The sequence below is a fragment of the Penicillium concentricum genome, assembly GCF_028827145.1.
Source record: "Penicillium concentricum strain IBT 3081 chromosome Unknown utg000001l_segment0_segment0, whole genome shotgun sequence".
Classification (NCBI taxonomy): domain Eukaryota; kingdom Fungi; phylum Ascomycota; class Eurotiomycetes; order Eurotiales; family Aspergillaceae; genus Penicillium; species Penicillium concentricum.
Window position 1 is genome coordinate 1,593,730 of NW_026622754.1, and position 26,763 is coordinate 1,620,492.

At 47.4% G+C, this 26,763-nt stretch overlaps 10 protein-coding genes across 10 annotated transcripts; 5 read left to right on the top strand and 5 right to left on the bottom strand.

The window, feature by feature from the left end:
• Positions 1-243: 243 nt before the first annotated feature.
• On the top strand, positions 244-1,666 carry N7517_000608 (uncharacterized protein; the record flags this gene model as incomplete). Its single annotated transcript, XM_056718338.1, has 6 exons — positions 244-582; positions 649-832; positions 896-1,001; positions 1,132-1,397; positions 1,465-1,581; positions 1,635-1,666. The coding sequence occupies 6 exons, from the start codon at positions 244-246 to the stop codon at positions 1,664-1,666; spliced, it is 1,044 nt and encodes a 347-aa protein (XP_056582473.1).
• A 5,189-nt stretch (positions 1,667-6,855) lies between these two features.
• On the top strand, positions 6,856-8,879 carry N7517_000609 (allantoate permease family MFS transporter; the record flags this gene model as incomplete). Its single annotated transcript, XM_056718339.1, has 9 exons — positions 6,856-7,171; positions 7,233-7,348; positions 7,414-7,480; positions 7,556-7,695; positions 7,756-8,032; positions 8,088-8,188; positions 8,244-8,433; positions 8,486-8,599; positions 8,659-8,879. The coding sequence occupies 9 exons, from the start codon at positions 6,856-6,858 to the stop codon at positions 8,877-8,879; spliced, it is 1,542 nt and encodes a 513-aa protein (XP_056582474.1).
• A 215-nt stretch (positions 8,880-9,094) lies between these two features.
• N7517_000610 (uncharacterized protein) lies at positions 9,095-9,274 on the bottom strand (the record flags this gene model as incomplete). Its single annotated transcript, XM_056718340.1, has 1 exon — positions 9,095-9,274. One exon carries the CDS (start codon positions 9,272-9,274, stop codon positions 9,095-9,097), a length of 180 nt encoding a protein of 59 aa, XP_056582475.1.
• Positions 9,275-9,724: 450 nt separating this feature from the next.
• N7517_000611 (uncharacterized protein) lies at positions 9,725-10,473 on the bottom strand (the record flags this gene model as incomplete). Its single annotated transcript, XM_056718341.1, has 2 exons — positions 9,725-10,435; positions 10,468-10,473. The coding sequence occupies 2 exons, from the start codon at positions 10,471-10,473 to the stop codon at positions 9,725-9,727; spliced, it is 717 nt and encodes a 238-aa protein (XP_056582476.1).
• A 3,832-nt stretch (positions 10,474-14,305) lies between these two features.
• On the top strand, positions 14,306-15,160 carry N7517_000612 (3-hydroxyacyl-CoA dehydrogenase family protein; the record flags this gene model as incomplete). The annotated part of the gene is made up of 1 exon (XM_056718342.1): positions 14,306-15,160. One exon carries the CDS (start codon positions 14,306-14,308, stop codon positions 15,158-15,160), a length of 855 nt encoding a protein of 284 aa, XP_056582477.1.
• A 665-nt stretch (positions 15,161-15,825) lies between these two features.
• N7517_000613 (putative TBC domain protein) lies at positions 15,826-18,455 on the bottom strand (the record flags this gene model as incomplete). The annotated part of the gene is made up of 2 exons (XM_056718343.1): positions 15,826-16,212; positions 16,269-18,455. The coding sequence occupies 2 exons, from the start codon at positions 18,453-18,455 to the stop codon at positions 15,826-15,828; spliced, it is 2,574 nt and encodes an 857-aa protein (XP_056582478.1).
• Positions 18,456-19,220: 765 nt separating this feature from the next.
• On the bottom strand, positions 19,221-20,598 carry N7517_000614 (Mo25 family protein; the record flags this gene model as incomplete). Its single annotated transcript, XM_056718344.1, has 5 exons — positions 19,221-19,454; positions 19,507-19,779; positions 19,834-20,312; positions 20,378-20,438; positions 20,494-20,598. 5 exons carry the CDS (start codon positions 20,596-20,598, stop codon positions 19,221-19,223), a joined length of 1,152 nt encoding a protein of 383 aa, XP_056582479.1.
• Positions 20,599-20,880: 282 nt separating this feature from the next.
• On the top strand, positions 20,881-22,702 carry N7517_000615 (protein arginine methyltransferase RmtB; the record flags this gene model as incomplete). Its single annotated transcript, XM_056718345.1, has 4 exons — positions 20,881-21,118; positions 21,183-21,596; positions 21,649-21,886; positions 21,940-22,702. 4 exons carry the CDS (start codon positions 20,881-20,883, stop codon positions 22,700-22,702), a joined length of 1,653 nt encoding a protein of 550 aa, XP_056582480.1.
• A 370-nt stretch (positions 22,703-23,072) lies between these two features.
• On the bottom strand, positions 23,073-25,100 carry N7517_000616 (uncharacterized protein; the record flags this gene model as incomplete). The annotated part of the gene is made up of 1 exon (XM_056718346.1): positions 23,073-25,100. One exon carries the CDS (start codon positions 25,098-25,100, stop codon positions 23,073-23,075), a length of 2,028 nt encoding a protein of 675 aa, XP_056582481.1.
• A 1,023-nt stretch (positions 25,101-26,123) lies between these two features.
• N7517_000617 (uncharacterized protein) lies at positions 26,124-26,471 on the top strand (the record flags this gene model as incomplete). Its single annotated transcript, XM_056718347.1, has 1 exon — positions 26,124-26,471. One exon carries the CDS (start codon positions 26,124-26,126, stop codon positions 26,469-26,471), a length of 348 nt encoding a protein of 115 aa, XP_056582482.1.
• Positions 26,472-26,763: the final 292 nt, after the last annotated feature.

Genomic DNA, 26,763 nt, shown 5'->3' on the forward strand with positions numbered 1-26,763 from the left:
TTTCGTTGAAAATGGTCTAGAGAATTTGCATGCCTTGCCCGTGTAATTTAATTGATCATGGGAGCACTAAGTCTATGCCAAATAATACTCGAATAGTCGCCTACTCCTAGTGCATTCATTATAAGACGCCGTATTTCAAATTTATTTTGATAGATAAGACCCCCTTCTCAGGTTTTTACAGTTCAATTTGTTCCACTCATTCGATCTTTTCCTTTCCTGTGTCAGACGCCTTTCACCGTCAAAATGATTTTCGGTCGATCTGGCACAACCATGCTGGTCACCTTGGGGCAAATTTTGCTGTTGGCGGATGTGCTGCAGTGTGCCCAAGGACTTCTTATAGTGCCAGACCGTATCTTCGAAAACAACAGGAGCTCTGTTGCAGAAAAAAGAGACGGTAGTCAAGCCGGCGATAGCGACTGGGTAAAAATCACTGGCTGGGAGACATTCCTACTGCATACAGCTACATGTGCAGGCTTAAACGACGAATCTGACGCCATGTCTATCACTAAAAGAGACTCCGATACCGTCACTGACACCACCAAGGCGATGTTTGCTGATGTTTTGGATGATGTCTTGGAAATTGTAAGTTTTCTTGATAAGAGGGCAAACATGAAAACAGGAATTTGGTGGTAATGACACTATAAACAGAACAGAGGGGCGCTCGATGCTATCCCAACACTTGAATCAGCTTGGGACAAGATGAGCAACAGGGAAGAGCTTTCGGCGGAGGAGAAAACACAGATCAATTTTTACATGGCGATGTATGGTACCTTTAAGGAAACCGACAGCACTGGAATGGACAGAGCCAATAGGCGAATTGCGCAATTGAAGTGTAAGTGGTTCTGTGGCTACACTGATAGGAAATAAGAAGCTAAAAATCAACATACTTGAACAGACTTTGCAAACCAATTCGTTGAAGGCCTGGACAAGGATAGTTTCAAGATCCGTATCATCTGCGATGAATCTGCCTGGGAGCTCATCGATTACCACGGCGAAGGCAAGTTTGTTCTCCCTGGAATTATTACAATGAAGAACATCAAATTCTGACTTTTGGGAATCTCCAGAGCTCTGGGGGTTTGACGACGGGGCAAAAGGTTATGGTACTCAAAGAGAGAGTACTTTGCAGAACAGCGTGTGTCAGAACGATAAAGGAAAGCAAGCAACTCTTGCCTTCATGATGGAGGGAGATGAGGGAGATGATGGTCACGACTATATGACCATTTGCCCACTCGGTTGGGAAAGATTCGCTGAAGCTGTACCTATTCCTGTGTCGAAAGTAAAATCACTCGAAAGTTTGGAGTATCAACACATCGATGACGTGGCGAAAAGCCCAGCGGATGGCGTTTTCACGCACGAGTTGACCCATTCAAAATATTTCTGGGGAGCTCTGAAGACAGGTAAGCGTGGAGATGGATATTGGAGTGGGACAAGTTGAGGAACTTTACTAAAATGATTACCACATAGGCGATATTGCGTTAAATGATGGGAAAAAGGCTTATGGCTTTGAAAATGTCGTTACTCTTGCCAAGGAAGGTAACAATGAGGACGATGTCTCTCAGCTCAGGGCTTTGAAAAATGCTGGTAAGATTCTCCACAGGAAGGACTCATAGAATGGAACTAACATCTCTACTCAGACACCTATAAGTATTGGGCCACGGGTGAGTGACATCTGGATTGCCAAGCTCTCGTGAAAGGGCTGTTAAGCTGACTAATAAAATCCCCTTTAGGTGCATTTCTGAGCCAATGCGACTGGTCGACAGGAAGTTGCATAGATCCAGCAGATTTGATGTATTGATCCGACGCGGTGGGCTTGTGATAGTTCTCTCCACGGACGTTCTCTGTGTGTTTGCTTTGATGGGAAATATATAATCAGGGCTCTTAGATCGTACGGTGGTTATATCTTGGATAAGTTTCTCTGCTATCCCGTCAGGACGAATTGGAAATACCATGATATTTATCAATATGGATTTGTTTACTATGAGGGATTTCTTAAGCTAGTATCATGTATCGAGATATCTCGAAAACCAGCCAGTCATACATTCTATCAATGAACTATTACTCCGAAGTAGCATCTTCTCATCTAAGCTGAGTTGGTTGCACCCGACGATAATTTCTACCTGAGGAAAATCGTTGATATGGAAAATACGGCTCAAGATGGTTGCGCGTGGCTTTTATCCCCTTCCGGACTGGAAGGCCAATCAAGTTATTTGGGCTTCCACGCAGGGAGAGGACACACAAACATATCGAAAGTGTGTTGTTCCTATTCGCTGTCTCTGGACTGGGCTGACGAGACCACCTTAAAGGGGCTTTCCCTAGTGATGTTGAGTAAAACCCGGCGCTATTCATTCTGATACGCAATTCTACGCAATTTCGTGGCTTCTTTATCCAACTGGGAGCTTGTCATTGAGCCACCCCCTTTCACTGACGTGATATTGATCTTTCAAGGTTTTCCAATTGTGAGTGATGCTCAGTCCCAGCCCTAGCTTTAAGCTTGATGTAATGATCGAGGTGTTTTGTGAGAGTAGCTCACGTACGTCAGGATCACCCTGGTAACCGGCAGATTACTCGGGTCCTAGTGTTCTCTGGTCCCAACCCGCGGGGTAGAGGGCGTCTCTCGTGTATTTGAGGGCCGGAAGCAGGTGCATCGTTTGATCGAGGTTTCCTCCCATGAAGCAAGTCTGACAATGGGTATTAGGAAAAAGTTCAGTGGCTTTGGGGGCTTAGTGGGCTGCAAACCTGGATATCTTCGTGCTGATAAATCCTCACTTTCTGACAAGACTGGCTTGAGCTGCCGGATCCAATCATTGAAACAAATGTCGGTTACATCTGCATTATAAGTAGCAGAGTATATCGGTTCGCTTGATTCACCAGGCCCTTGAATCATCACCTTACGTCTCCGATAGCCAATGTGTCCCATATAAAACAGGTTTAGTGACAACTCTGCTCCAAGGAATTCCCAAACGTGCCTCCAACAAGTAGACTCGTAGTCAGTGGAGGGGGAATGTTGGGTTTCAAGGTTACCAACTCGAGTGAGAGAGAATCCATAGTCCCCTTTGTGGTATTAAGAAATGACTTGAAAGATTCAAATTGAATTTCTATCCAGTGGAGATGAAGCTCTTTCAGTCGGGTGAACCTGATGCTCTGAGAGAGCTCCGAAAAGTAGCATTCTCCCATATCGCGTGGACCTCGATACCATTGTGAGAAATCAAGCGTTTTCAGTCTGGGTGCAACGGAAATCAAAAGATCAATGTAGGTGTTTGAAGTTGGAGTGCAATCTAGGTCGTCCTCGTCGTAACAGATGCACATATGAAGATGTTCCAGGTCTCCAAGCTTGAGAAGAAGAGAATCGTATTGTTCTTGCGTGAGAGGAAGAGTAGGAGAAGTTGAGCCGCAGAAGTTGGCACCGCATGTGTTCAAGGCTCTGATCTTTTGGTTGGATTCATTGAGGCCTTGTAAAACCCTCGATAAGGCCAGAGAGTTGACCTTGGCTACCTCGCGCCATTGGAGAAAACCGAAGCCTGAATGGTGATACACATATTCGACTTGATCTCTCAACTTCTGCAATCCTAGATATCGAAATTCCGTTTGCCGTAGATCAAGTAAAAAGTTTGTCGGATAATGCTTCAATCCGACGGACTCGAGGTTTCTGAATGAAGCGAAGCATGTGTGAAGCCTAGAGCCAAAGGTGTTTGACTCAAGAAGAGCCAGGTTATCGGCCTCTACCGCTTGATATATTGCATAACGAGCAAGTAGCACATCGTCATTCTCCCTGAGGCGACTCAATGGCCCTGAATAGTGAGAACTTCTAAATTCGTCAAGGCTCCGTCCGTGGCGACCTTCGAAGACGGTCGGAATCATCCATAACTGTCGGACTCGTACTCGGACGGTTTCACTTTTTGCCAACTCTTCTAGTTGTCGAATGCCTTCACTGGTGGCAATGAAGCAAATGCTTTTAAAATAGCGATCTGCGAATGCATCCAAAGATTTTGCGTAAAGGGAGCGACAAGATAATCTGAGTGCGGCCCACTCCGGTTGCTCCAGATAGTTGCAGGTTTTATTCACAAGTTCGATTGGCAGACTTGTGAGGGACATTTTGGTAAGACTTTTCGAACGTCTGCCGTGGTGATTCGCGGTTTAAATAATTACCTTCGGGGCTGGAGCCTAAGGCGGTTTTCCCCCACCGAACATGTCTGGTTAATTGATGGCCTCCGGTGAGGCATGAAAATTACTTAAACCGTGTTAATTTTTAACAAAAATGGGTATTCACCAACATCTCATACTGATTGAGGGTTAGTGATGTTTGATTGTGGACTTATGACCCTCCCTTTTATTCGGGACGCTTGATGCTTGCCGACCTCCACATTTACGATAGGTCGAATTCCCCGGCTCAAAATGGGCCGCTGGGAACAAATGAGGGTGTCTAGGGTAAACTGTTTTGGAATTTTACCGTAAGGTAGCTTCGCGAAATGCCGCCATCATCTTGGCAAATCTTTGAGAAGAAATACATGAGCATTAAAGCACCAACGGACCGAGACGCTACCCACCATCGTGCAGACCTAGTGAGGAACTCACTATATTAGAAAAAATAATACAATCCCACTATTTTCTAGTAATTCCTAGTAATAACTAGGGGATTTTAGACGTAGAGTCGGGGAAAGGACTTAGGGATGACCTAGTGACTAGACCTCCGCAAAGCCAATAAAGCCCATAATAAGCACCAAATAATACAAACATTCTAAGAAACGTGACTTTTTTAATTACCTTATGTTTAGACCCCGTTTTTAGCCCTTAGATCAGGGTAATATTTTATTATTCTAATTAATACCTTATTAATGACTTGTTAATTTTATACAGTACGTTGAAACACACGAAAAAACGCGTTCTTTAGATAAGTCTTAAATTATAGTACTCCCGTGTAAATCCTAGATATATATATCTATCATAACTTCAATATTAACCTTTTTTTTAAACATCCACTAGTCGGATTTTATTTAAAATTAAAGTATACACTTATACAGCTATTATAATTCTAAATTCTAAATCTAAACCCTATATAACTAGTAGAAGGGTCAGAATACAGCGATTACAAGATGCTAGTTGAACCCCCTAAATGGGCTTTGATGGGGGCCCAATAAAAGCCCATCAAAGCCCACTGGGTTGGGTTGGGCTTCGAAGGTTAGGCCCATTTATGGGCTTTGCGGAGGTCTAGTAGTGACCTAGTGACCTGGCGAGCAAAACGCCTATATATTTGCCAGCGAGTATTCTCTGCATACACCCTAAGGGTTTAATATCCAGCCAAAGGGTTCAATTGGTTCCACTTGAGCGACTGTGGTATCTAGGGTTGAACAAGCATACCCCGGTAGCACAACAGCAACTCAACGGCTAGACTTGACCATAAGGACCGTCAACTGCCACCTCTTGGACTCTGTTTCCCAATCTATGAATTACACTCTTAAACTGAGATTGGCTTGTACTTCAAAGACCTTCCCCTTTCCAAAATACAATGCATCTCACCATCTCATCCGTCCTAGCCTTACTCTTTCTACAAACCAAAGCCCTACCCACAAATAACACCCTCGAAAACTTTGTGATTCCCGCATTCGTACCCGTTTCTTCAGGTGCAGATTACAGGTTCTGTACTCAGGGCTGCTGGCCCGCTGCTCTTGCCTGCTCGTCTCCTGCTGTGGTATGTGTGTATATCACTGTCTAGTCTGATAATTGATCCTCCTCGTTGAGACTAAAAGCCACACTCGCCAACCATCCGCAGAACCCTCCAAGTGCGAGTGGATGTACCCCCATCAGCCTCACCAGCCCTCTTCTCGAGTGGTACACACGTAGGGATTTTGGTGCCATTAGGCTTGAGTGCACTCAACGTGCTTTCCAGCCGGGTTGCTGGAGTTGCTGCCTCGATATCACTCCTGTCTTTTAGGACATATGTTAAATTATCTCAAAATTAGGGCAGAATCAGAACAGAGTGGGTTGTGGGGATCAATTGAGAGGTGCATAATAGATCGGTAGTCTCATTCATTTGGGGGGTAGGATAGGGGCTTAGTGTCTTTTACCTCATATTCCGAACGTATTGCCAATACCCAAAATACTGAATTCAAGCTAGTGTGCGGTGGCTTTGAAATGACTACTAAATGGTCACGTCCAAGGATAAAACATGTGGCTTTCTGTTTAGCTGGATATTGAGACATGATCTATCAGATCCTTTCCCCTCTCTGAATCATGCTAACAAAAAAAGTAGGCCTCATGATGTAATATCGTATTCATATCAAAGGTTATACATAGAAAAGTCTTAAACACAAAGTATGCTTTTGTTTCCGCCTTTTTCTGCTGTCTATCTACACAACTGAGCAGGGGGAGAAAATATCTTAAAGGCATCTATGTTGTAAGAAGACTACTAAAATGACTACTCAAAAGACTACTAAAAAGACATCACAAGGCCGCATACGCGGCCCTCTACTCTTGTGGATATTAAATTAAAAGGATCCAGCGCCCACTTGTTGTGCCACAAGTACCACAAGTAAGCGAGGGGAAACGGTGTGCCCGAAGACTCCTTGAACTCACTACTTCGAACATTGTCCTTGATATAATGCAATATGTGAGCCACTAAGGCCCTGATAAAAGCCAGTATCAATGGCAAAACTTGTCATTAAGGTTACTTTTTAAAGTCAAATGAAATCACCGATGTTGATCAATACCCCTCGGGCCCTCGTGCCAAGGGATGATCCCCCAGCTTTTCGGACTTACCCCGGGTTACGCTATACCTTTTTCAAGGGATAAGCATAAATACTCGCGGAAGGATGTCCGATCGGGCTATTTCTCTTTTTCTCCCACCTCTCTTTGCCCCCCATGGTTGATTCAAAGGAAACCCCGGAGAAACCCTCCCCACAACAATTCGAGGATACACCCGTCCAAGATTCCCCATATAGCATCGATCTCAAGCAAGATGGACTAGTCATAGACGCGGAAGCCTCTAGCCTCGGCCCACCGACCTTTGAGGGAGTTGATGAAGATGCTGTCCTCCGGAAGATGGACATTCGTCTCATTCCCATGCTGAGCATATTGTATCTGTTGGCCTTCCTGGATCGCGGGAATATAGGAAATGCGAAGATTGAGGGGCTTGTTGACGATCTTAATATGACGGGACCGCAATACAATTGGAGTTGTATGATGAATCCCCCCGCTTCCTCATTAAGAATGGCCAATTGACACATGTTTGTGGGTAGTGACTGTCTTCTTCTTTACCTATTCCGCCTTTGAACTGCCGAGCAACCTGCTTCTGAAGAAGTTAAGACCCTCAAGATGGCTTCCGTTGATCATGGTCGCTTGGGGAATTGTTATGGTGAGCGCGTGCATCACTCGAGAGTCATCTCAAGCAGCATTTAATAATGAAAATATTACAAATAGACCCTGATGGGAGTTGTCAAAGATTACGATGGATTGCTCGCAACTCGTCTATTTTTGGGCGTTGCAGGTATGTTGTTCTATGTGCTCTCTCAACCTGCAGCTTGTTGTCGTCAAGACTAACGATTATAATGCAACAAAACAGAAGCCGGCTTGTACCCTGGTGTGGCATACTACATTACACTTTGGTACCCACGCCATCGGGCACAATTCAGACAAGCTCTCTTCTTCAGCGCCGCGAGTGTTGCGGGTGCATTCTCTGGGCTTCTTGCATTCGGTATCGCTGTAGGTGCTCTGCTCGCCGACGGCAATGAAATCTTTACTAATGTATCTCGAAATTCCTAGAAAATGGACGGCGTGGGTGGATATGCTGGCTGGAGATGGATTTTCATTCTTGAGGGTCTTCTTACGGTTCTTGTGGCCTTGATAGCCCCATTTGCGATTCACGACTCCCCAGAGACTGCCTCCTTCTTAACTGAAGAAGAACGTCGATTTGTGATCCACAGTCTGCGGATTCAAAACTCGGTAGACTCGCGCGAAATTGATCAGACGAATGATAAGTTTGAAATGCGCTATGTCATTGAGGCTTTCACCGACTGGCAAATGTGGCTGGGTCTATTCAGTAAGTTCTGTTCATTGCCGAGTATTCAATGTTTCGTTGACTGATCCATACAAAGTGTTCTGGGGTATCACCTGTCCGTTATACGGAATTTCCCTTTTCCTTCCTTCGATCATCAAGGATCTAGGTTATAGTTCTTCGACTGCCCAGCTTCTTACTGTAAGCTCTCTGTGGTACTTCATTATTGAATGGAAGATTGACATTATCATATTAGGTCCCAATTTATATCACTGCAGCAGTTGTGGCTGTTGTTGCAGCGTGGGTATCAGACAGACGAAAGGAGAGATCGCCGTTCATTCTCTTCTTTATGGGCATGATTATCGTCGGCTTCATCATCTGTCTCGCATCTACTGGTCGTGGAGTCCCAGGTGTTATGTATTTTGGTATCTTCGTAGCAGTCATCGGTAAGTGCATCCAAGCTACAAATATGTACCCCAACTAACATAATATCAAAAGGAATCTACCCAGCATTCCCCGGAAATGTCACATGGATCAGTGCCAATATGGCAGGTGACTACAAGCGAGCCGCCGGCATGGCCATTTACATTGGACTAGGAAACCTGTCAGGAGGTAAGGATAGCACATCAATTACGAGTTTGAGATTCAAACTAATGGTCCTTGCTCAATAGCTATGTCCTCAAACTTCTACCGTGCCCAAGATGCGCCGAATTACATCCTCGGCCACTCCCTTGAACTTGCTTTCGTTGTCGTGGGCATAGTAGCGGTTGTCATTCTACGTATGACGTACCAGCGTGTTAACCGGAAACGGGATGCTATGGATCCTTCAGAGTATCCTGAAAATTCTGACTCGCTCGGTGATCGCTCTCCGCTATTCAGGTACATGCTTTGAGGTAAGTGCGAGAGTTGATGATTGGATGATAGAAATTGAACGGGCCGTGAAGTATGTTCAGATTACGCTACATTCTTCTTTGGGTGATTCCCTGATATAGGCATCTCTTTCTTTCAACTTCTATACACATACACATAAGAGTAGAGACGGCTTTAAATAACAATAGGTAGGCAGATTACAAAGGAATAAAACGCCGAAAGACAGCCATTAAGCTACTATTTGAAAGCTTCGACCAGCTTTCCAATGGAATGGATCCATATCTTTCCTTTGCAGCACTGGGCAAAGAGTTCTTCGGCATGGTCACTGTAAAATACCCATTGGATAGCGTTCCGCCACTCTCCGTCAACCTGAATGACCAGAGCATCTGAGGACTGGATTTCAGTGTAGCTCTCCATCGTTGTAAATTTGACATTGTTGGACATCGCAATATGCCCTATCCAGAGGTCTTTATTTCCCATGTAGCGCAGATCATTTGGTAACCGGCCACCACGTCTGCAATTCCAAATCACCTTCTTTCACGACTGACTGTCAGCCCCACCAGCCCACAGATAGTTAACCGACAAGCTCTGCACGAGACTATCTGGCACCGCAACTTGTAATATTGCAAGCTCGGCGATTGAGAATCTATGCTTCTTGTACATTGCATACCGATCGGCAGTTTCTCATTGAGGTGAAAAGTACGCAACCGCAGTACGTCCACTGAAGTCCCCAGGACTTGTACTGATTGGGGTAAGGTGAAGTTCCTCTGGACAGCTCTCGCAGCATTCAATTGCTCCAGACAAAAGACACACTCGCCATATCATTGTATAGCCGACAAAGCGCGCAGGCACTTCCTGTTCAGTCACTCAGGTTATCGGGTCTTTGTCGGGCATAGTGGTATCTTTGGCAGCGGCCGGGCCTTTGCTGGGTACGATTGTCTCTTTGGTAGCCGATTTCAGAGATCCCTTCCTGAAGATCGGGGCGGGAGGGACAGGAGGTGGCGACCTTTCTCTAGCACCGAGTACCGCCAGTCCCTGTCTCCGCTCCATTTCTTGCCGTAGCTGGCTGTTCAGGCCCTCGAGCGTCTTGAAGGCCATTTCAATCGAATCCAACAACCAGAACTTGCAACTTGCCGTTGCCCTCACATCATCAAAGTCTGGATGAAGAATTGATTGTTGTAGACATTGACCGATCCCGAGGGCAGCCATCGTTGGCGTCCAATCGTCGGTAATAGAGAGCACATCGGGTACCGTAGAATTCTTGACCTGGGATCTGGCGTAATCCATAAATTCAAAGTCCAAGGAATCCAAGGGATCGTCAATCGGGCGGCTAACATACTGGTCCCACAATTTACTGGCGGTTTCCTCGTTGAATCCAATGAACTCGTATGTTTCACCACTTTCCATCTCTTGAGGAAGCTCGATCTCGTCCTGTGAAACGTTGACAAAGGTGGCCGAAAAGCTAGTGCGATCTATCAAATTCGAGGAAGAAGATGACCGAGATGTTGCCGGACTGGATAACGCCGTCACTGATATTGTGCGCTTGCTATTCGTTGCTGGTCCTAGAAGCCCCTCGTCCTGGAAAACGACGCAACTTTTACAGAAATAACCGACATGGTGGCGACAAGGCGAAGGTGACAGGCGAAAAGATCAGAATAAACAATCAGGGCAAGCAGGAAGGATGAGGATAAAAAGCTCAAGTAGACAGCAGCTATGCTGTTAGTAGATCAGAGAGTAACTTCCAAATATGGTTTAGTGATTAGACCGTCCGACAATAATATAGGTAACTACAGTGAGAGGTGATTACCCGTGGACATGCTCTGCCGACTGGTAAGGTATTTTACTTTCCTAATCTTCGTATGGTTATTTGGTCATAGTACAACGCTCGAAATTCACTAAGGTGTGAAGAAGACGGGTTTTCTTTGCTATAACTAAGGCCGTGGACTTAATGAAAAAAGAAACTGAGAAATAAAGATCTTCTCAGATCACATACTGCTCCCAAATCCAGATCAGAGCTCTAGCTCTTTGAAAGCCCACTTGACAGGGAAGGAAAACCTGCCTATATGTACCTTCCAATGTATGTGCCACAGATAGTTCTTTCCTTCTCTCAATCACTCACCTCACTTGTTTCCCAGACATTTTCAACCCTTCTCTTTTCCACTCGTCTCTTAGTCCAACCCGACGGATATAGCCCTCCAGACACGCAAGAAGATTGTTATCGACTCAGAGACCCCAAAGTCCGGCGCGGTAGGGGAGAACCGGCCCTACCCACCCGAGTGAGTACTCAATCAACGTCAATGTGCAGATGTACGCCATCCCTTCCTTCATCAGGGTAACAGCATAAATTGCCCTCCCCTCTAATGTAAGAGGTGACGGTCTACTTGTCCTTAAAGACACCTGTGGGCGTTCGATATCCCACTGATCACCCTTCTGGCTTGGTAGGTACTGGAATATACTGGATGATTGACCTACCAAGAGGCAAGTGATCTCCATGGTGGTATTCTGGCCAGACCCTCGTGGTTTAGGGAGGATACTATCTCCATCATACGTGGGCTGTTCGGCACCGATGAGGTTACTTCCAGTGAGCTGTCGGGAGACTTCTCCGCATATGTGATGTAATTCATCAAGCTCCAATAACAGTATATCATCCACTAACAGACTAGAGGCGAGCAAACTTTGTTCCCCACGGAGAGTCTGATAAGGACTCAATATTCTTCAGATGGAAAAGTCTTCCAGTGAAGGGCCTATTATTTTCGATGAAGAGCAGCAGGTTGAGGCCCTCAATACAAATTGCCACCTATCGTCAATGGTGGGTGACCTTCCACGGACACAGTGATGACAGCTAATCCCGACTAGGGCAAAGCAGCCGTCTGGGCAATCACCACGTATGCGCGCGGCCGCTCGGACTAGGGATCGGTCGAGGATGAGCTCCTGCGGGGTCACTACTCATCGGAGGAGGAATACATATGTGCACGACGAGTAGTGCATCCCATCTATACCGGCAAGCTATCAACAATACGAAGGAAAAGGCCGAAGGGTCTGATAATTCCGTATACGGTATCACCTCCGATAACTATACTGGTGGTTTATTCATATTCGTTGCGATGGAAGGGTATGAAGTGGAAATATATAAGAACCCTGGGATTTTATTACTAACATATGATTGCCAGACTATTCGGTCTACCCCATCAACGATCAACTGCTCATGACACTTTGAGCACCCCGGAAACGTTTAATCACAAACCCGAATTCCGGGTTACCCCAACCTGGGATCAGAATACCCTGGCGTATGCGGGGTGTGAATCTAGTATGGCCCTTACATAGCGAGTGACACGCACATACCCGCTAACGATCTTATCTGTTTTATAGACTATAGTTATGGATCAATAATCAGGCGGGCAAAGACTAAAGAGCCGCATGATGTTCTAACAAACATGACACGACTGTGATCAGAAAGAAAAATCGGTACCTTGCCAGCCTGTGGTACATCTTCACAGGCGGATACAACACATTAAAATCGCTGGTTGACAAAAGCCCCAGGCGTCCAGACTCCTCCCACATCACAACCTGCGAGATAAAAAACAGCCAAAATTTTCAGGATGACTTCAGGGTTCATGCAACAATCCGGAAATGCTTCTTCCTTCAAGATACAGAAGGTTCAAACTAAAGACCGACTCGGCGAGCTCAAATCCGGGGGAAGATGACGGAGGAGGCGACCATCATTATGGCTATCGATGAGATTTGAACGCTTGTCGGGTCTCCTTGAAGGGATGCTGGGCTTAGGGGCCCAAGAGAATGTCGACCAGTGGATAGCTGGTGATAATGCTGTCGTCCATCGGTCACTTGTCAATATCTATACCAGCTCCACTAAGCTGAAGCTGAGGCCTAAAAGAAGGCCACGTCCGGTCGAAGATGACCTTGCAAGCCAAACCGCTTTAAAATGGACACGCAAGTCCGTGTCAAAGAGGCAGTCAGAAAGATCCTTCCACTTCATCTTCATTTGAAGAGGCGAGAAGCACTTCCATCTATATTTAGAGGTTCAAGTATCTCTTATGACGAATAAGACACCGCTTCAATGAGACCTCAGAGACAGACCTGGATTTCTCGAGCTTCACTTATCATCGACCGTAATTTAGATTGACTAGGCATTACCTGGCGACTCTTCTGTTGTTCGTTGTTATTTTGCTTTTCGGTTTGTTTCTTTCCAATCCTCTGAATTGTATCGCGATGAGAACAACTACCAAGACTTATTTTAACTAGTAACCGTCTTCTATCTGGTGTGTCAGATTTAAAATGACAATATCCAAACCAGTATCAAGAATCTGCCTCCGAGAGCGACGAAAGCGACAGGGGTCAAATGGCCAGAATGGCTAGGGCATCGCTGAACTCGCTGAGCAACTGGGAACTGTTTGCGGATGTGGTCAGATCTCTGTGTGCAACTCGAAAGAGACTATTCGGCAAGTCGTGCAGGTATTTGGAAAGGTAAATGAGCTCTTACTGATTTAAAATGCTAGGGTTACCCGAAAAGGCCAATACAATTTGATATTGTTAATGACTTCGGGCTTAAATCTCGAGACGACGAGATTCGGGGATATTAGACAGGCCCTGAGTGCAGTATGAGACGGCAGAGCCCTCTGACACTGTTAGTAAGTCATTCTCTCGGGGATTATCGAAAACCGAGTAATAACCAACGAGCACAGAACCGCGGAAGAGACCGGCAGCTCACCAGAATATGGCAGCTCTCGGGCGCTAGTCAATATGACTCCCGATGGCAAAGACAAATTCGCCGTCATACAAACCCATCGACGGTGCATGCTCAATTTGGTTTTCTGAAAATAACTGGATGATCTGCAAGATCAGGATCTGTAACCGGGTTAATGAGTTGGAGATATCGCCAGAAGCGCAAAAAACATGGAGGGTTTCTCCTTTTAAGTTGTTCTCGTTTGGTTCGAGGTATTTGACAACATTGAGATCAAGTTGTGCTTTTTCCTATTTGCTAGAGAAACCTTGAAGGACCCAAGTGTCACCAATGGGGTTCTCACTAGTCGACAGTGCGAACCGACTAAGCTATATGCTAATATAATGTCCGAACGATCTCCTAAAATTCAATTAGATAGAGGGTCGACCTTATCTGTAAGTCATAGGGTATCGAGACTATGGTTAATAATCCCAAGCTTGAATCAGCAATCGAGCTGAACGAAATGAAATTGTCTGGTGAGTGTTCACTATAGCTTACAAAGTCTTTGGTCTTCAATATAAGCTTCTTCAGCCACTCAGCCACATTGACCCTCAGAGTTAGATCATCACGGGAAGAGCTCCGGCATTCGATCATCATACCATCATAGCATAACTCTCCCTCAATCAACCCAGTGGCCACAATGACTATCATTCAAGACCCTATCCCACAGGGCCACCTCCCATCTCCAGAACCTCCAATTTCCAAACACCATGCCATCAAGCCCGTGGACCAAACCCGACACAAGCACCCGCCCAATCGCCGTAGTCGGCGGCGGCGTGATGGGCCGAAGAATTAGTATGATGTGGATATCCTCAGGCTTCACCGTAATCCTTTGTGAGAAATCCAGCGAATCCGACAACGCAGTGGGCTACGTCCAAGAACACAAAGCCGAGCAAGCCGCCAAACAAGGCACGACTCCCGCCGAACTGAAAACAACAACCTCGCTAGAAGAAGCCGTCTCGAACGCATGGATGGTCATCGAAGCCATTCCAGAGAAACTGCAGATGAAGATCGAGATCCTGGCGGAGATAGACAAGGTCGCCCCACTGGACTGCGTAATCGCCAGCAACTCATCGTCGTTGCGGACTAGCCAGATGATCGTCAAGACGGAGAAGAACTACCGCATCTGCAATGGTCATTACTACATGCCGCCGGACCAGACGTATTTCGAGGTGATGTCGTGTGGATACACTGATCCTAATATCTTTCCGTTTTTGATGGAGAAGGCTGCTCAGGCTGGGTTCACGCCTGTGCATGCTAAGGTTGACTCTACTGGGCTTGTGTTTAATCGCATTTGGGCGGCGATTAAGCGTGAGGTTTTGCTTGTTATGGCTGAGGGTGTGAGTGATGGGCAGACGATTGATGAGATGTTCAGGAGTTGGTTCAAGGCTGAAAAGGGTCCTTGTATGATGATGGATACTGTTGGACTGGATACTGTGTACAATATTGAGGCTGTGTATACGCAACAACGCGATCTGGACACTACTGCCATGGATTGGCTGAAGGAGAATTATGTTGACAAGGGCAATTTGGGCGCCAAACGTGGAAAGGGTTTACTTGGATAAAGATCATTATGGATTGTAAAAGTTACAATACAAAATTGTTTTAGAAGATATTATTGAAACCGCAGTTCTGAGTCTGAAGATGAGAGTGATGAGACATGACCAACTAAAACCATTGATTTATTGGGTATAAGATAAATATGGCACTCTCGCCCCCAGGATTATATAGGACCGATTCGCGTTGCCTCGGACAGTCCAGTTATACCATGACAATAAAGCTGAAAATATTTGAGGACAAACACGATTGGAGCCAAATAGGTGATGTACAAGAGTGTTGAAGACTGGTAAGGATAAAACGAAATAACCAAAAGAAGGTGACACAGGGCATGAGTATAGGTATCAATAGTCCGAGGCAAACCGGACAGGGAATCAAGAATCATCAGAAGTGTGAGCATCTAGGAGACACAATGGAAAGAAATTAGGCAAGGAAGGTGGGTAAAGTGAAAGAGTAATCAGAACAGGACCGCAACAAATAAGCGCGGTCTGAAACCTCGGAGGAAAGGGTATAGAGTGAAGGGCATTAGGGACAGGCCCTCGGGTGCGACTGGTAATCATTAGGGTATAGCACACCCATAGGGCCAATTAATGTAAAGGGGGTTCGGCAGCGAAGAAATTAGCCAAACAAAATTGAAGACAAAGGAGCGAAGCTTTGCCCAGAGAAACAATAATTAAGAGGCTTTCCTGCGACGATGGACTTTCCATTCCGCTTTAGCGACACGCATGAACATTTCGGTGTCTTTGATGGGAACCCAGCTGGTGAGGACTTTCATGATATTCTCAAAGTCGGACTCGAGGATGATATCACGCATGCCATCAATAAGGGCAGCAGATGAAGCATGCAAGACGTCAAGGCCTTGACCAAATGTCCTTGGGTTATCAGCAGGGGGAGATTTGTTCTTTCCAGAGGTTGCTGGACGGCCAGTGTTGTCTTCAGCATCTCCAAGGAGCATGAAGACATCCCACACCCGAAGCTGAGCCGGGAAGGGGATTGAGTAATTAAAGAGAGTGAGGTACCAGCGAGTACCATAGGCTGTAGGTGGGATTCCAACCTCGTTCTGCAAATTTAAAGCGTTAGTAGACCCTTATCGTTTTTCGAGGGAAATTGACTTACCAGTTTCGTGGCCACTTCACCTCCGGCGAGCCACTCTCGTTCAAAGTCGGCCAAGGCCTCCATTAGACCAGCAAAACCGCACTTGTACAACTCTTCCAGACCTCGCAGCTGCCACAATCTGACGAGCATTATAAAAGAGTGTTCCTCGTCGTAATACGCCAGTAATGTAGCCGCGAGAGTTGCCATTCCCTGTACGTAGCCCGTGTCAGGGAAATATAGTGACATGGCGTGAAGGACACGGAACAATAGCCTTTGGCCACCCCGATAGCGTCTCCGAAACATAATATGGCTGGAGATTGTGCGCGGTACATCGATATCAATCTGGACATCGTCCGGTGATGAGATGAACTGGAGCTCATTGTAGGCTTCGATGAGCTCGTCCGCAGGCGGGCTGCCCTTGTGGCGTCGAGCGCTGGCTTCAAGGAATGAGTACCAGGCTGTTGACCGCCATCGATCTGGAATGCCTTTCCAAGTTCGCTCAATCAACTTTGAGCTCTGAGTATCAAACTCAAAGGTCATACCGCCACCGTCCTTAGACTTCTTGGTCGGCTTGGCCATCTTGGTCCACTTGTCTTCACGTTGCCACTCCTTCCTTCGCATTGCGCGAGTAATCGGTGCATCTTCATTCTCGCCAGCAGATGGAGTGGGCAGAGTGAGCATGTCAGCCGCCTCATCCTTGGCTTTTCGGTCTCGGTTGTGAGGCAGATGATTGGTCGCCGCGCGCAAACGAGATGTCGTACGGCGCAATGGCGGACCATAGTTGCTTTGGGATGAAGATGGACGGGCGCTCAGGGAACTTTGGGATATTTTGCGGACTAGAGACGGACCGTTGAAGGAACGGTTGCTGGCTGGAGCGGTCGGTGGGCGAATTGAACGTTTCCGCCGAGGTGTCTCAGAAGCCAGCAGAAGGCTAGTAGTGACTCGCTGGAGCGGGTTAATCTCGGAGCCCTTGGAGTTCTTTGCAGGTCGAATGAAGCCATAACGATCGACTTCTTCTGCGCCGACATTTTGCCAATATTCAGCACCTCCTGCTAGCTCTTGGGTTTCCCTCTTAATTCGGACACGCTCCACTTCGACAGAGGCCCTTGGTTTGGTTTTATTTCCAGGCTTATTCTTCTGAGCTCCACAAGTTTCAGTATCTGGGGCCGCACCCTCTTCCCACAAGACCCCGTGTTCTGAAGCCAATGCTTTCGCAACCTCGGAGTCAGTAACGTTTTCTTCGCCTTTCTCGTACATTAACCGAACTCGCCGTGACAGCATATCTTCGTCTGCCGAGATTGCTCTGCTCGGAAGACTAGTTTGTCTCGGGCGAAGAGTGCCTTGGGGTCTGGCCTGTCGTGGAACAGCTTTCGGTGTTCCCCTTTCCCCTTCGGACTGGTTCATGGGAATGGGAGGGGGCGGCGCAATTTTAGGTGCCTGTCGGTTCAACTGCTGATCACAACTATCTTCCAATATTTCCTGAGCAGGCTGGCCGAGTTCTTGACGGGGTTCCTCCTCTTCCAGTTTTTGCTGGCGCGGTTGTTCCGATTGCTGCTCGAGGTGCTCGCCCAGCTTCTCCTGAGGCGGTTGGTCTGGCTGTTGCTCTGGGTGCTCTGCGAGCTTCTCCTGAGGAGGCATTGGGTGCGGACGCTTTGCCTGACTCTTGATCAGACTTCCGCGATTGGAAAACTTCATCGACTTATCCAAACCATCCAAGGAGGCTCTCGGTATATCTAAGGGGATACCAGCGAAGGAGTGCTCGATTTGAGGCACTGGTGGAGGCTCTTCCGAGCTAAGTTTCCTCTCCATCTCGAGTGACCGTTTCCTTAAACCACCCCACTTTCTTTCTGACCATCGAGAGCTCGGCCTTGAGCCGGGCCGCGAGCTGGGGCGGGAGCCTGGTTCATTCACAAGAATGCTGGGCACGCTGCGCAAGGAGGGCGCACCCTCCGACCAAATCGTTCGAGTTTCATCTCCAACGGACACGGATGGCGCTAGCCGCGAGAACATAAGCGCAGATGCATGACCATCACTCGGACCAGACGCAGCGCTTGTGCTTAAAGATCGGCCATTGGAGGCTATTGGCGCATCGGCTGTGGGCAACGAGACCGACCGGATTGCAGCGGTATTTTCAAACGGCACGGCGTGAATTATCGGATTGGACTCCGAGCGGTCGGGCGATAACGATGCAGAAACCTCATTCACCATTATCCCGGCATGACTTGCGAATCTGCGCGTGGGCTAGAATCGCGTTAAAGAAAGGAGCGTAGAGGGCGAAGAAGGGGGGGAGGAATATTAAGCGAAAATCCTGGATTAAAGTAGAAAGGAGCGACAAGGGGAAAATCACAAGGGAAGTTCAGAACAGAATCTCCCATTAAAATTGAGGAGAGAGATACCTGTGGAGTTATTTTGGGTCAGTCTTGGCGCTCTTGAAGGAAATATTCTTATGGAATTCATTTACATGTAATTACATGTAACTATACATAATTCTATTGTAGGTACGTGTACAGCTTGTATATCTTCTTACCATCAAGTCAAGTGCTAGATGTATGTAGTATCTAATATGTACGTAGTACTTTCCTTGTCTCAAAATAGATATCAAGGGGTTTGTCCCACCTTGGGCCGCGTGTGGATCGTGGGAGAACAAGGAGTATGGTGGAGTACGCTAGTTCCCAGCTTCTTATATTAGAATGCCCAACGGTGGAACGTCAAAGAGGTAATCTGTTTGTATCCGTGTCTACCCAACTACGGACATGAACAACAGTAGATGCAATTGAAACCCCCAATCCCCCTATACGCCCCCCCAAATATCCAAGACGCGTGGAACTCCTATAGCCGAGGCTTAGGTACCCGGCCATCAGCTGCCAATGCATTCAATGCAGACAAAAAAAAAGCGAAACCCCAGCTAGAACTAGCGTAAAAAAAAGCATCATAAGGGCGTGAAATGGTCAATCCAGTGGAGTTAGATACAGCTCAAGCCACAGCAGCTGTGTGAGCTGATGGCGAGTCGCGAGTTGGTCGAGCCCGATCCACAGGCTCTTTGGGCAAGAGTTCGATCTGACGGACCAGGAAGCTCTTTTCATCCGTAAATTGGTCGTCGTCAGTTCGGTCCTCCAAGAATTTAGGCAAAAATCTCAACAGTCGATCACGGTTATTAATCAGAATTCGTTGCACTGCCACCGATTTGGTCGGGTTGGCCACAAACACCTAGTCACTTGTCAGAGCGAGCCCCCATTTTGCGATTTGTGGGAATATTTACCTTGAAAACATGGAACCCTTCGTACTGCACCATCTTGCGATCGTCCCGCAGCAATTTCATGCACAGTTTGAGATTGTCTCCACTCTCCACGTATGCCATCATCACATTGTAGTTCGCACGGTCCAATAGGATCTCACCCAGAAGCTTGATGCTTTGACGCTTGGTCACATAGGAGTCTGAATGGACCAGGATGTTATTGAATCGGCCAAAGAATAGTTCAAAGTTGGTTGCCAGGTATGAAGTCACGAGGCTCTTATGGCGGGTCAAAATCTCCTATGAAAGATATGTCAGCCACTTATCATCAGTAGCCATAGTTCTGGATTTTACCCTGAATGTGGTGAACGCATCTGCGCTGACTTCGAAATTGCTCTTGTCTATCCAATCAAAGAATCTCCAGAACACACCATCTCCCCTTTGTGGGTGGTTGGGTTTCACTTCTGATAGTCGTATGGCGGATTCTCCTTCACTGGATTGATCATACAGCACAATCGCAGTGATGACGTCGAATTTTAATGCCTCTCGGAGAATGACACCACATGGCATTGCACTTTGACTCTGCATGTAGCCCCGGCATAACTCGACAATGATCTCCGGTCGATGGTGGACAAGGTATGAGATGACGGGAGGATCCTTTTCCACTCCATATGAATGAGGCCGGAATCGAAGGATATGAGAGAATACGGTCTGAGTGTCTTTTCTGGCTTCGAAGGGAAGCAAATGGATGCTCTTAGATAGATCATAGAGTAGATCTTCTTGTAGGGTTGCTTGTACAAGTGCATGGACTTGATCCACTGATGCGGAGACCTCTAAAGAAGATCATTGTATTAGTTCTTTGATATTGCGCCTGGGATGTTGCTTCCAGGAGACTAACCTGGTGTTCCTTGTACTATCACCTTCATTTGACTGAGCTGCTTAGCCAGCTCCTCTTCGGCCTGGTACATGCGTTAATCGGATCGTTCCATACATATTTGATGTCTTCAAACAAACCTTGGGAGCATTCTGGGAGTCATGGATCCTCAGTAATAATTCCTTCGTTGTCCGGACGATATCAGCAGGTTGCCGCGACCGGCCGCGATTGAAAAAGAAAGCCATGGTGAGATGAGGAGAATATGCGGCAGATTGAGAAAGAAACTGGAGATTAAGGCGACATGGGATAAGTTATAATTCCAACGGAAGAATCGAGATCGAGTCCAAGGGGAAGCAAATGTGATGTATTCGATTGCAAGTTGCGAATAAACAAACCGGGGCGGGGCAACGAGGACCTTTCTGCCTGAGGCATCAACCGATAACGGATTTTTTTTTCTATCAAAAAATGTTATCTTCTGCCCCTCCCTTGAAATAATTTATTATTGACTATTATAAGTCAATAAAGTCATGTCAGCTTCCAATGCCGTGAACCCACCTGTGGGTGAGAGTTTCCCTGACTCACACTCTGTATCGGATTCGTCCGATTCCAGCAACGAGGAGGGCTGGGAAGATGTCGAGGCCGATGAGGAGTCGCAGCCTGTGGTTGGCCTCTTCAATAACCAGGTCTTCCCCGATGCGCGCTCAATGCTGAAGGAGTGCAAGGAAAAGTACAATTTTGATCTTCTGAAGATTCAGAAGGACCTTGGTACGTCCATCTTCTACTCTTGCGGGGGACTCAACAATCGAGGCTAACTATTTTTCGCTTCTAGATCTGGATTTCCTCGACAACATCAAGTTGGTCAACTACATCCGCACCGAAGTCAAGAACGGAAACAATACCCCCGACGTTTCATCCAAGTCCAAATTCGAGGATGATGTCTATCTCAAGCCCGTTTTGGAGGACGACGCTCTCTTGTATAGCTTGGACGATCTTGCCGAAGAACAGGGTGAAGACGCTGTCGCCGGTACCGAGACAAACCGACAGGTTCTCGAACTCCAGGAGAACTTGGAGCGGTTGCAAACCCAATTCTCCGAATATCGTATTGCTGTACAGCAGTCGATGGATGACCAAATGTCGAAGGATGATGAGAAGCTTGCCGAGTCCAACCCGCAACCCTCAGCCAAGGCTATCGATAGACACCAGGATGCCGAGGATGGATATTTCGTCTCGTACGCTTACAACGGTAAAATACCCCGCTCAACTTATTATGCATATGATGCTAACGTAGTCTAAAGGCATTCATGAATCTATGCTCAAGGACACTATCCGCACCGACTCTTACCGCGATTTCGTCTACGAAAACAAGCACGTTTTCAAGGACAAGGTTGTTCTTGATGTTGGCTGTGGCACTGGTATTCTGTCCATGTTCTGTGCCAAGGCTGGCGCAAAGAAGGTCATTGCTGTGGACAACTCGAACATTATTGACCGAGCCAAGGAAATCGTCCATGACAATGGCCTCGAAGATGTGATCACGTAAGGACTCATAATCATCCCCCAATACAGAGACAGCACTGACTTTATCCCAGGTGTATCCGTGGCAAAATCGAAGAGGTTACTTTGCCCGTTGAAAAGGTCGACATCATCATCTCTGAATGGATGGGTTACGGTCTCCTTTTCGAGGCCATGTTTGATTCCGTCATCTACGCCAGAGATCGTTACCTCGCTCCCGGTGGTCTTATGGCTCCTTCGCACGCTACCCTGCGCCTTGCCCCTTATGCCGACCCTGATTTCATCGCGTCTCACATCTCGTTCTGGAACAATGTCTACGGTTTCAAGATGGACAGCATGCTTCACAAGATCTACGATGAGGCTATCGTCCGCAGCAACCAGCCCACGACTGTTGTAGGAGATTCTCCAATTTTCCTGACACTTCCACTACACACCATCACCGTGGAAGAGCTGTCCTTCTTGAAGGAATTCCAGGTCACATTGAACCAGGATGTTGAGGCATTGGATGGATGGATCATCTGGTTCGACATTTTCTTCATGCCCTCCAGAGAGTCTGTTCTGCCCGAGAATGCCATTCCCGAGGATATGCAAAAGAAGGGAATCGTCTCGTTCACCACTGGACCTCATGGAACCGAGACCCATTGGCAGCAGACTGTCCTTCTCATTGACCATGCCAAGGATGATGTCAAGCAAGGTTCTCGGGCCTTGAAGAAGGGCCAGGTCATCACCGGCAAGATCGGTTATGAGAAGACCGAGAAGGGCTCTCGGGGAGTGGACATCAGTGTCCAGTGGGAGTCCGATGCAAATGAGAAGGGGGTCCAACTGTGGAGCCTCCAATAGGATCGAGCGATCTTTTGATACGTTTTCTGATGAACTAAAAGAGATATGACTACCCATATAAAAAAGGACGGCACTCTATTACCTAAGTGTCGTCTATTTGCATTTTACTATAAGTGGAGTGGGAAAGCAGAGGAAGTACTATATAGAACAGAGGCGTTAGCCCAATTAGGCCGGTTGTCGTGATGGTCCCTAAAAACCCTCGTAGCCCATCTACAAGATCTAATCTACTTGATACAAGATGTGGAAGCTCCCAAGGATGCTTTTGTTTTGATGGCTTGTACTTCTCTCGCGCATCTCGCTGTCAATTGGGATTGACTCACGGAAGTCCCCGAAGACGGAATTCTTTTGAGTATGCAGCAAAAAAAATACTTTAAGCACCCAAACCTTCAGAGCTATGGAGGATCCACTCATGAGAGCTATCGAGGCATTGGATACCGATTTCAGAACATTCCTGACATATCTCAAATCCGTTGCAACCTTTGCAACGGTAGTAGGCGTTAGACGTAATGAAGCGAGTGCATACGTCGCACAATTTACTATGTTCATTGGATGAGACTGAAGAGGACTCAACACTGAGGTCACTCTCGCAAATCTCGAATTCCATTTTCTGGGCCCATTGCCGCACCAGGTTGATGATTTTGACACGCCCAGACTTCGTCGCCCACCAGGCCAAACTCCGCCCGAGTCCATCCTCAAAGTGGGCTGCAATATCTGTCAAGGGAAGTAGAGCTTCAACCTCTTCTTCATGTCCATTGCGAATTGCCGCGCAGAGCGCAGTCGTTTGATGGCGGTCTTTCGCGTTCGTAAGAGCAGGATATGAAAGAAGCAACCGTACTATTTCGGTCCGACCTCTTGCAGCAGCAATGAAGAGAGGTGTCCGACTGCACCTATCCTGGACATCGAGGCTAGTTTCTGAAGCCTCGAGGAATAGCTTGACTACCTCAAGATGGTCGTTTTCTGAAGCCGTGTGCAGAGGTGTGAATCCTTTCTTATCTGCAAGGGTGGGTTCCGCCCCATGATCGAGAAGAATCTTCACCACCTGGGGGTACCCGCTGAGAGATGCAGAGTGCAGAGGTGTTGTCCCGTCATCGTTTGCGACTGTAGTATCGGCATTGTACCCCAGCAGAAGCGTGACTATATCAAGATGACCACGACTTGAAGCCATATTCACTGGCGTCCATCCGTCGCTGGTCGTGACGTTGATATCCGATCCATTCTCGAGGAGTAGTTTAACCGCCTCGGAATGACCGTTTTGTGAGGCTATGTATAGCGGCGTGCGACGCTGGTGATCTGCCAATCCTATGTCTGCCTTTTTCTGTAATAGCAAGTTGCAGACCTGAGTATGATCATGAGACGAGGCTTCATGTAGTGGCGTCCAGCCGTCTTTATTTCCAATATCAATGACGTCTATGTCCCTGTCCAGTAGCAATCTGGCAATCTCCAGATGGCCACCGCACGAGGCGGCATGTAGTGGCAACCATCCAAGATGGTTCGTCGTTCTGATATCAGCACCTTGCTCACGCAGTAGTCTGACCACCTCAAGGCAACCGACTTTTGAGGCAGCGTTCACTGATGTCCATCCGTCGTTTCTTGCAGCGTTGATATTCGCCCCGTGTTTAAGGAGTAATTTGACTGACTCCAGCTGATTGAATTGTGACGCCCAAGTAAGTGGTGTCCATCCGCCATGCATCGCAGCTTCGACATCTGCCCCCTTCTTGAGAAGAAACCTGAGACTAAATGTGCCTCCCCACGCTCCTGCTGCTATCAATAGTGGTGTCTGGTCATTGCAGTTCCTTGTGTTGAGGTCGGCACCATTGTCGAGTAGTAGTTGGACCACGTCCTCCCTACGATTGTCTGCGGCCCGGGATAGCGCCGTTGCACCACCGCTGTCCTTCCCTTCTATGTCAACGCCCCGGCTGAGCAATAGATTGACCACTCCAATATGCCCATTCCGTGCCGCCCACACCAGCGGTGTTCGGCCAAAGCCTATGTCTTTTGCCTCCATGTCAGCCCCTTGGTCAAGTAGCTCCCTGACAGCTGCCTCGTTTCCATTCCGTGCTACCCGTATCAGTAGTGTCATACCAGCGCTGACTTGTTGGAAATTAACTCCTTTCTGTTCTTCGGCAGACGATGAGGTTTGAGCAAAGCTTCTATCTCTTGCCTCCATGTCAGCCCCTTTGTCGACCAGTAGCTTGACAATCGCGCTTTGTCCATTTTCTGCAGCCCATGTAACCGGTGTTCTGCCAGTACTGCTCTTTGCTTCCTTATCAGCCCCCCGTTCAAGTAGAAGTTTGACCACTGCCTCGTGTTCATTTCCGGCTGCCGTGAACAACGGTGTTTGACCAGCCGACAATCTTGTGCTTGCCGATAGACCCAAGTGTTTATGTATTGGGGTCATCGGACGGCTTAGGGAGATCAGGATGTATCTCGTCTAGCATAGCCATCGCAGCAGTCTGCTCTTTCGGCAACGCACAGATCCATCGGACAGTGTAGTCATTACACGTCACCTTGGTCGAGCAACGCTGAGGGTCCTCCGTTTCATTGTTCATCCCGCGAGACGCGGACATCTCAGTGGATCCTCCGTCGTCCTCGATCGTTCCAGCTCTCTCGGACATGTTATTATCGCGCTGAACTGTGCAGGTATGAGCAAGATAGTACGCGGTGTGCTGAGGGAAATCGATGGATGATCAGAATGGAGAGGGACTCGTGGATTTGGCCTTGGAAAAATGGTTAAACTAGATCATTGAATGCAATAGCACCAGTATGTGGTAGTCCAAACTCTGGGGGAAATAATAAAATCCCCAGGTCGTGCTAAGCGCCTAATACAGCTTTGCCATGTTAGGCGCTTGGCACGACTATCAAACTAGATCATATGCCTTCAGGTACAGCATCCTTTGCCGCACAACCTCACCGAGCTTCTTATGCATTGATCTAACCCTATTACTTTTTCTAGAAGGGAAGAGGACCCCATTCAAGGCGTTTTGACGAAGACTTAGGACTCTGTAGATGTAGGCCTCGCCAAAGCGGGGGTCGGGTTTCGAATCTTTCGATAGACCCAAAACCCAGTCAAGTTAAATAACGGTACTATATACAGTATTACCTGACTCGGAGTTTATACGAGTAGTATCTCGTACTTTTGTAATTCCATAATATATTGGGTCATGGGATCTAAAAAAAGCATGGAGAGGTCTAAGTACTCCGTTCATGGGGGATAGGAAGGTTCGAACGAAAGATAATGAAGGCCGACCCGTAGTGCCAGCTAGCGGGTACAGTTTACATTAGGTGATTGAGACATCTGATATGAACATTGAATATATACTTCATGCCTCCTGTCACCTTAAAAGTGGCTCGGTCACGCCTCCCAGCTGTGCGAACTCGATATAACCATATATCAACATACATCAACTCTACCACCTACTATATGCTATTACTCTTCTCGCTCTTCTCGCTCTTTTCTCACTTTTCTTTCTCACTTCTCTCACACCTCTCGATTCTGAAGGATAACTTCCTCCGATTCGACCACTGGAGTTATCCTTTTGGAAAGATAACTCAACCCGAAGATATTTCGGGGCCTTGCCGGTTCTCGCGATGGGGCTTTGTCAATCAGCTTGGTGAGACATGGCCGACCCTCCGAATGTACTTTGAAGCTCCCGGCTTCTACGCCCGCGCTGGAGAAATTCGGCATGTGAAGCGCCTTGCAGTAACCCCGTTAGAGACCATGAAGCGAAAGCTCCTCAAGCCCGAGCCTGTCCATTTCAAGGCGACTTAGGGCCCAGCCGGACACCTGCGATTCCCCAAGACCTCGGAAGCTAGCTCTTGACGAACCCCGATCTGTTTACAGCTCTTCCTCAATTCCAGACTCAGCCTTTGACAACTCAACCGTCCTCCACCATAGCTACGCAGCACCCACAGCTCCCCTCAGAGCGGGTCGTATGCTGGTGGATGTTTTCCGCCACCTTCTGGGGGTGGCTTAACAGGAGATGGGGGAGTTTGGCCCATCGGGGATTTAATCAAGAGGCCTTCGTCGAAATGAGACCATTGAGCAGGTCCCATCCCTACCC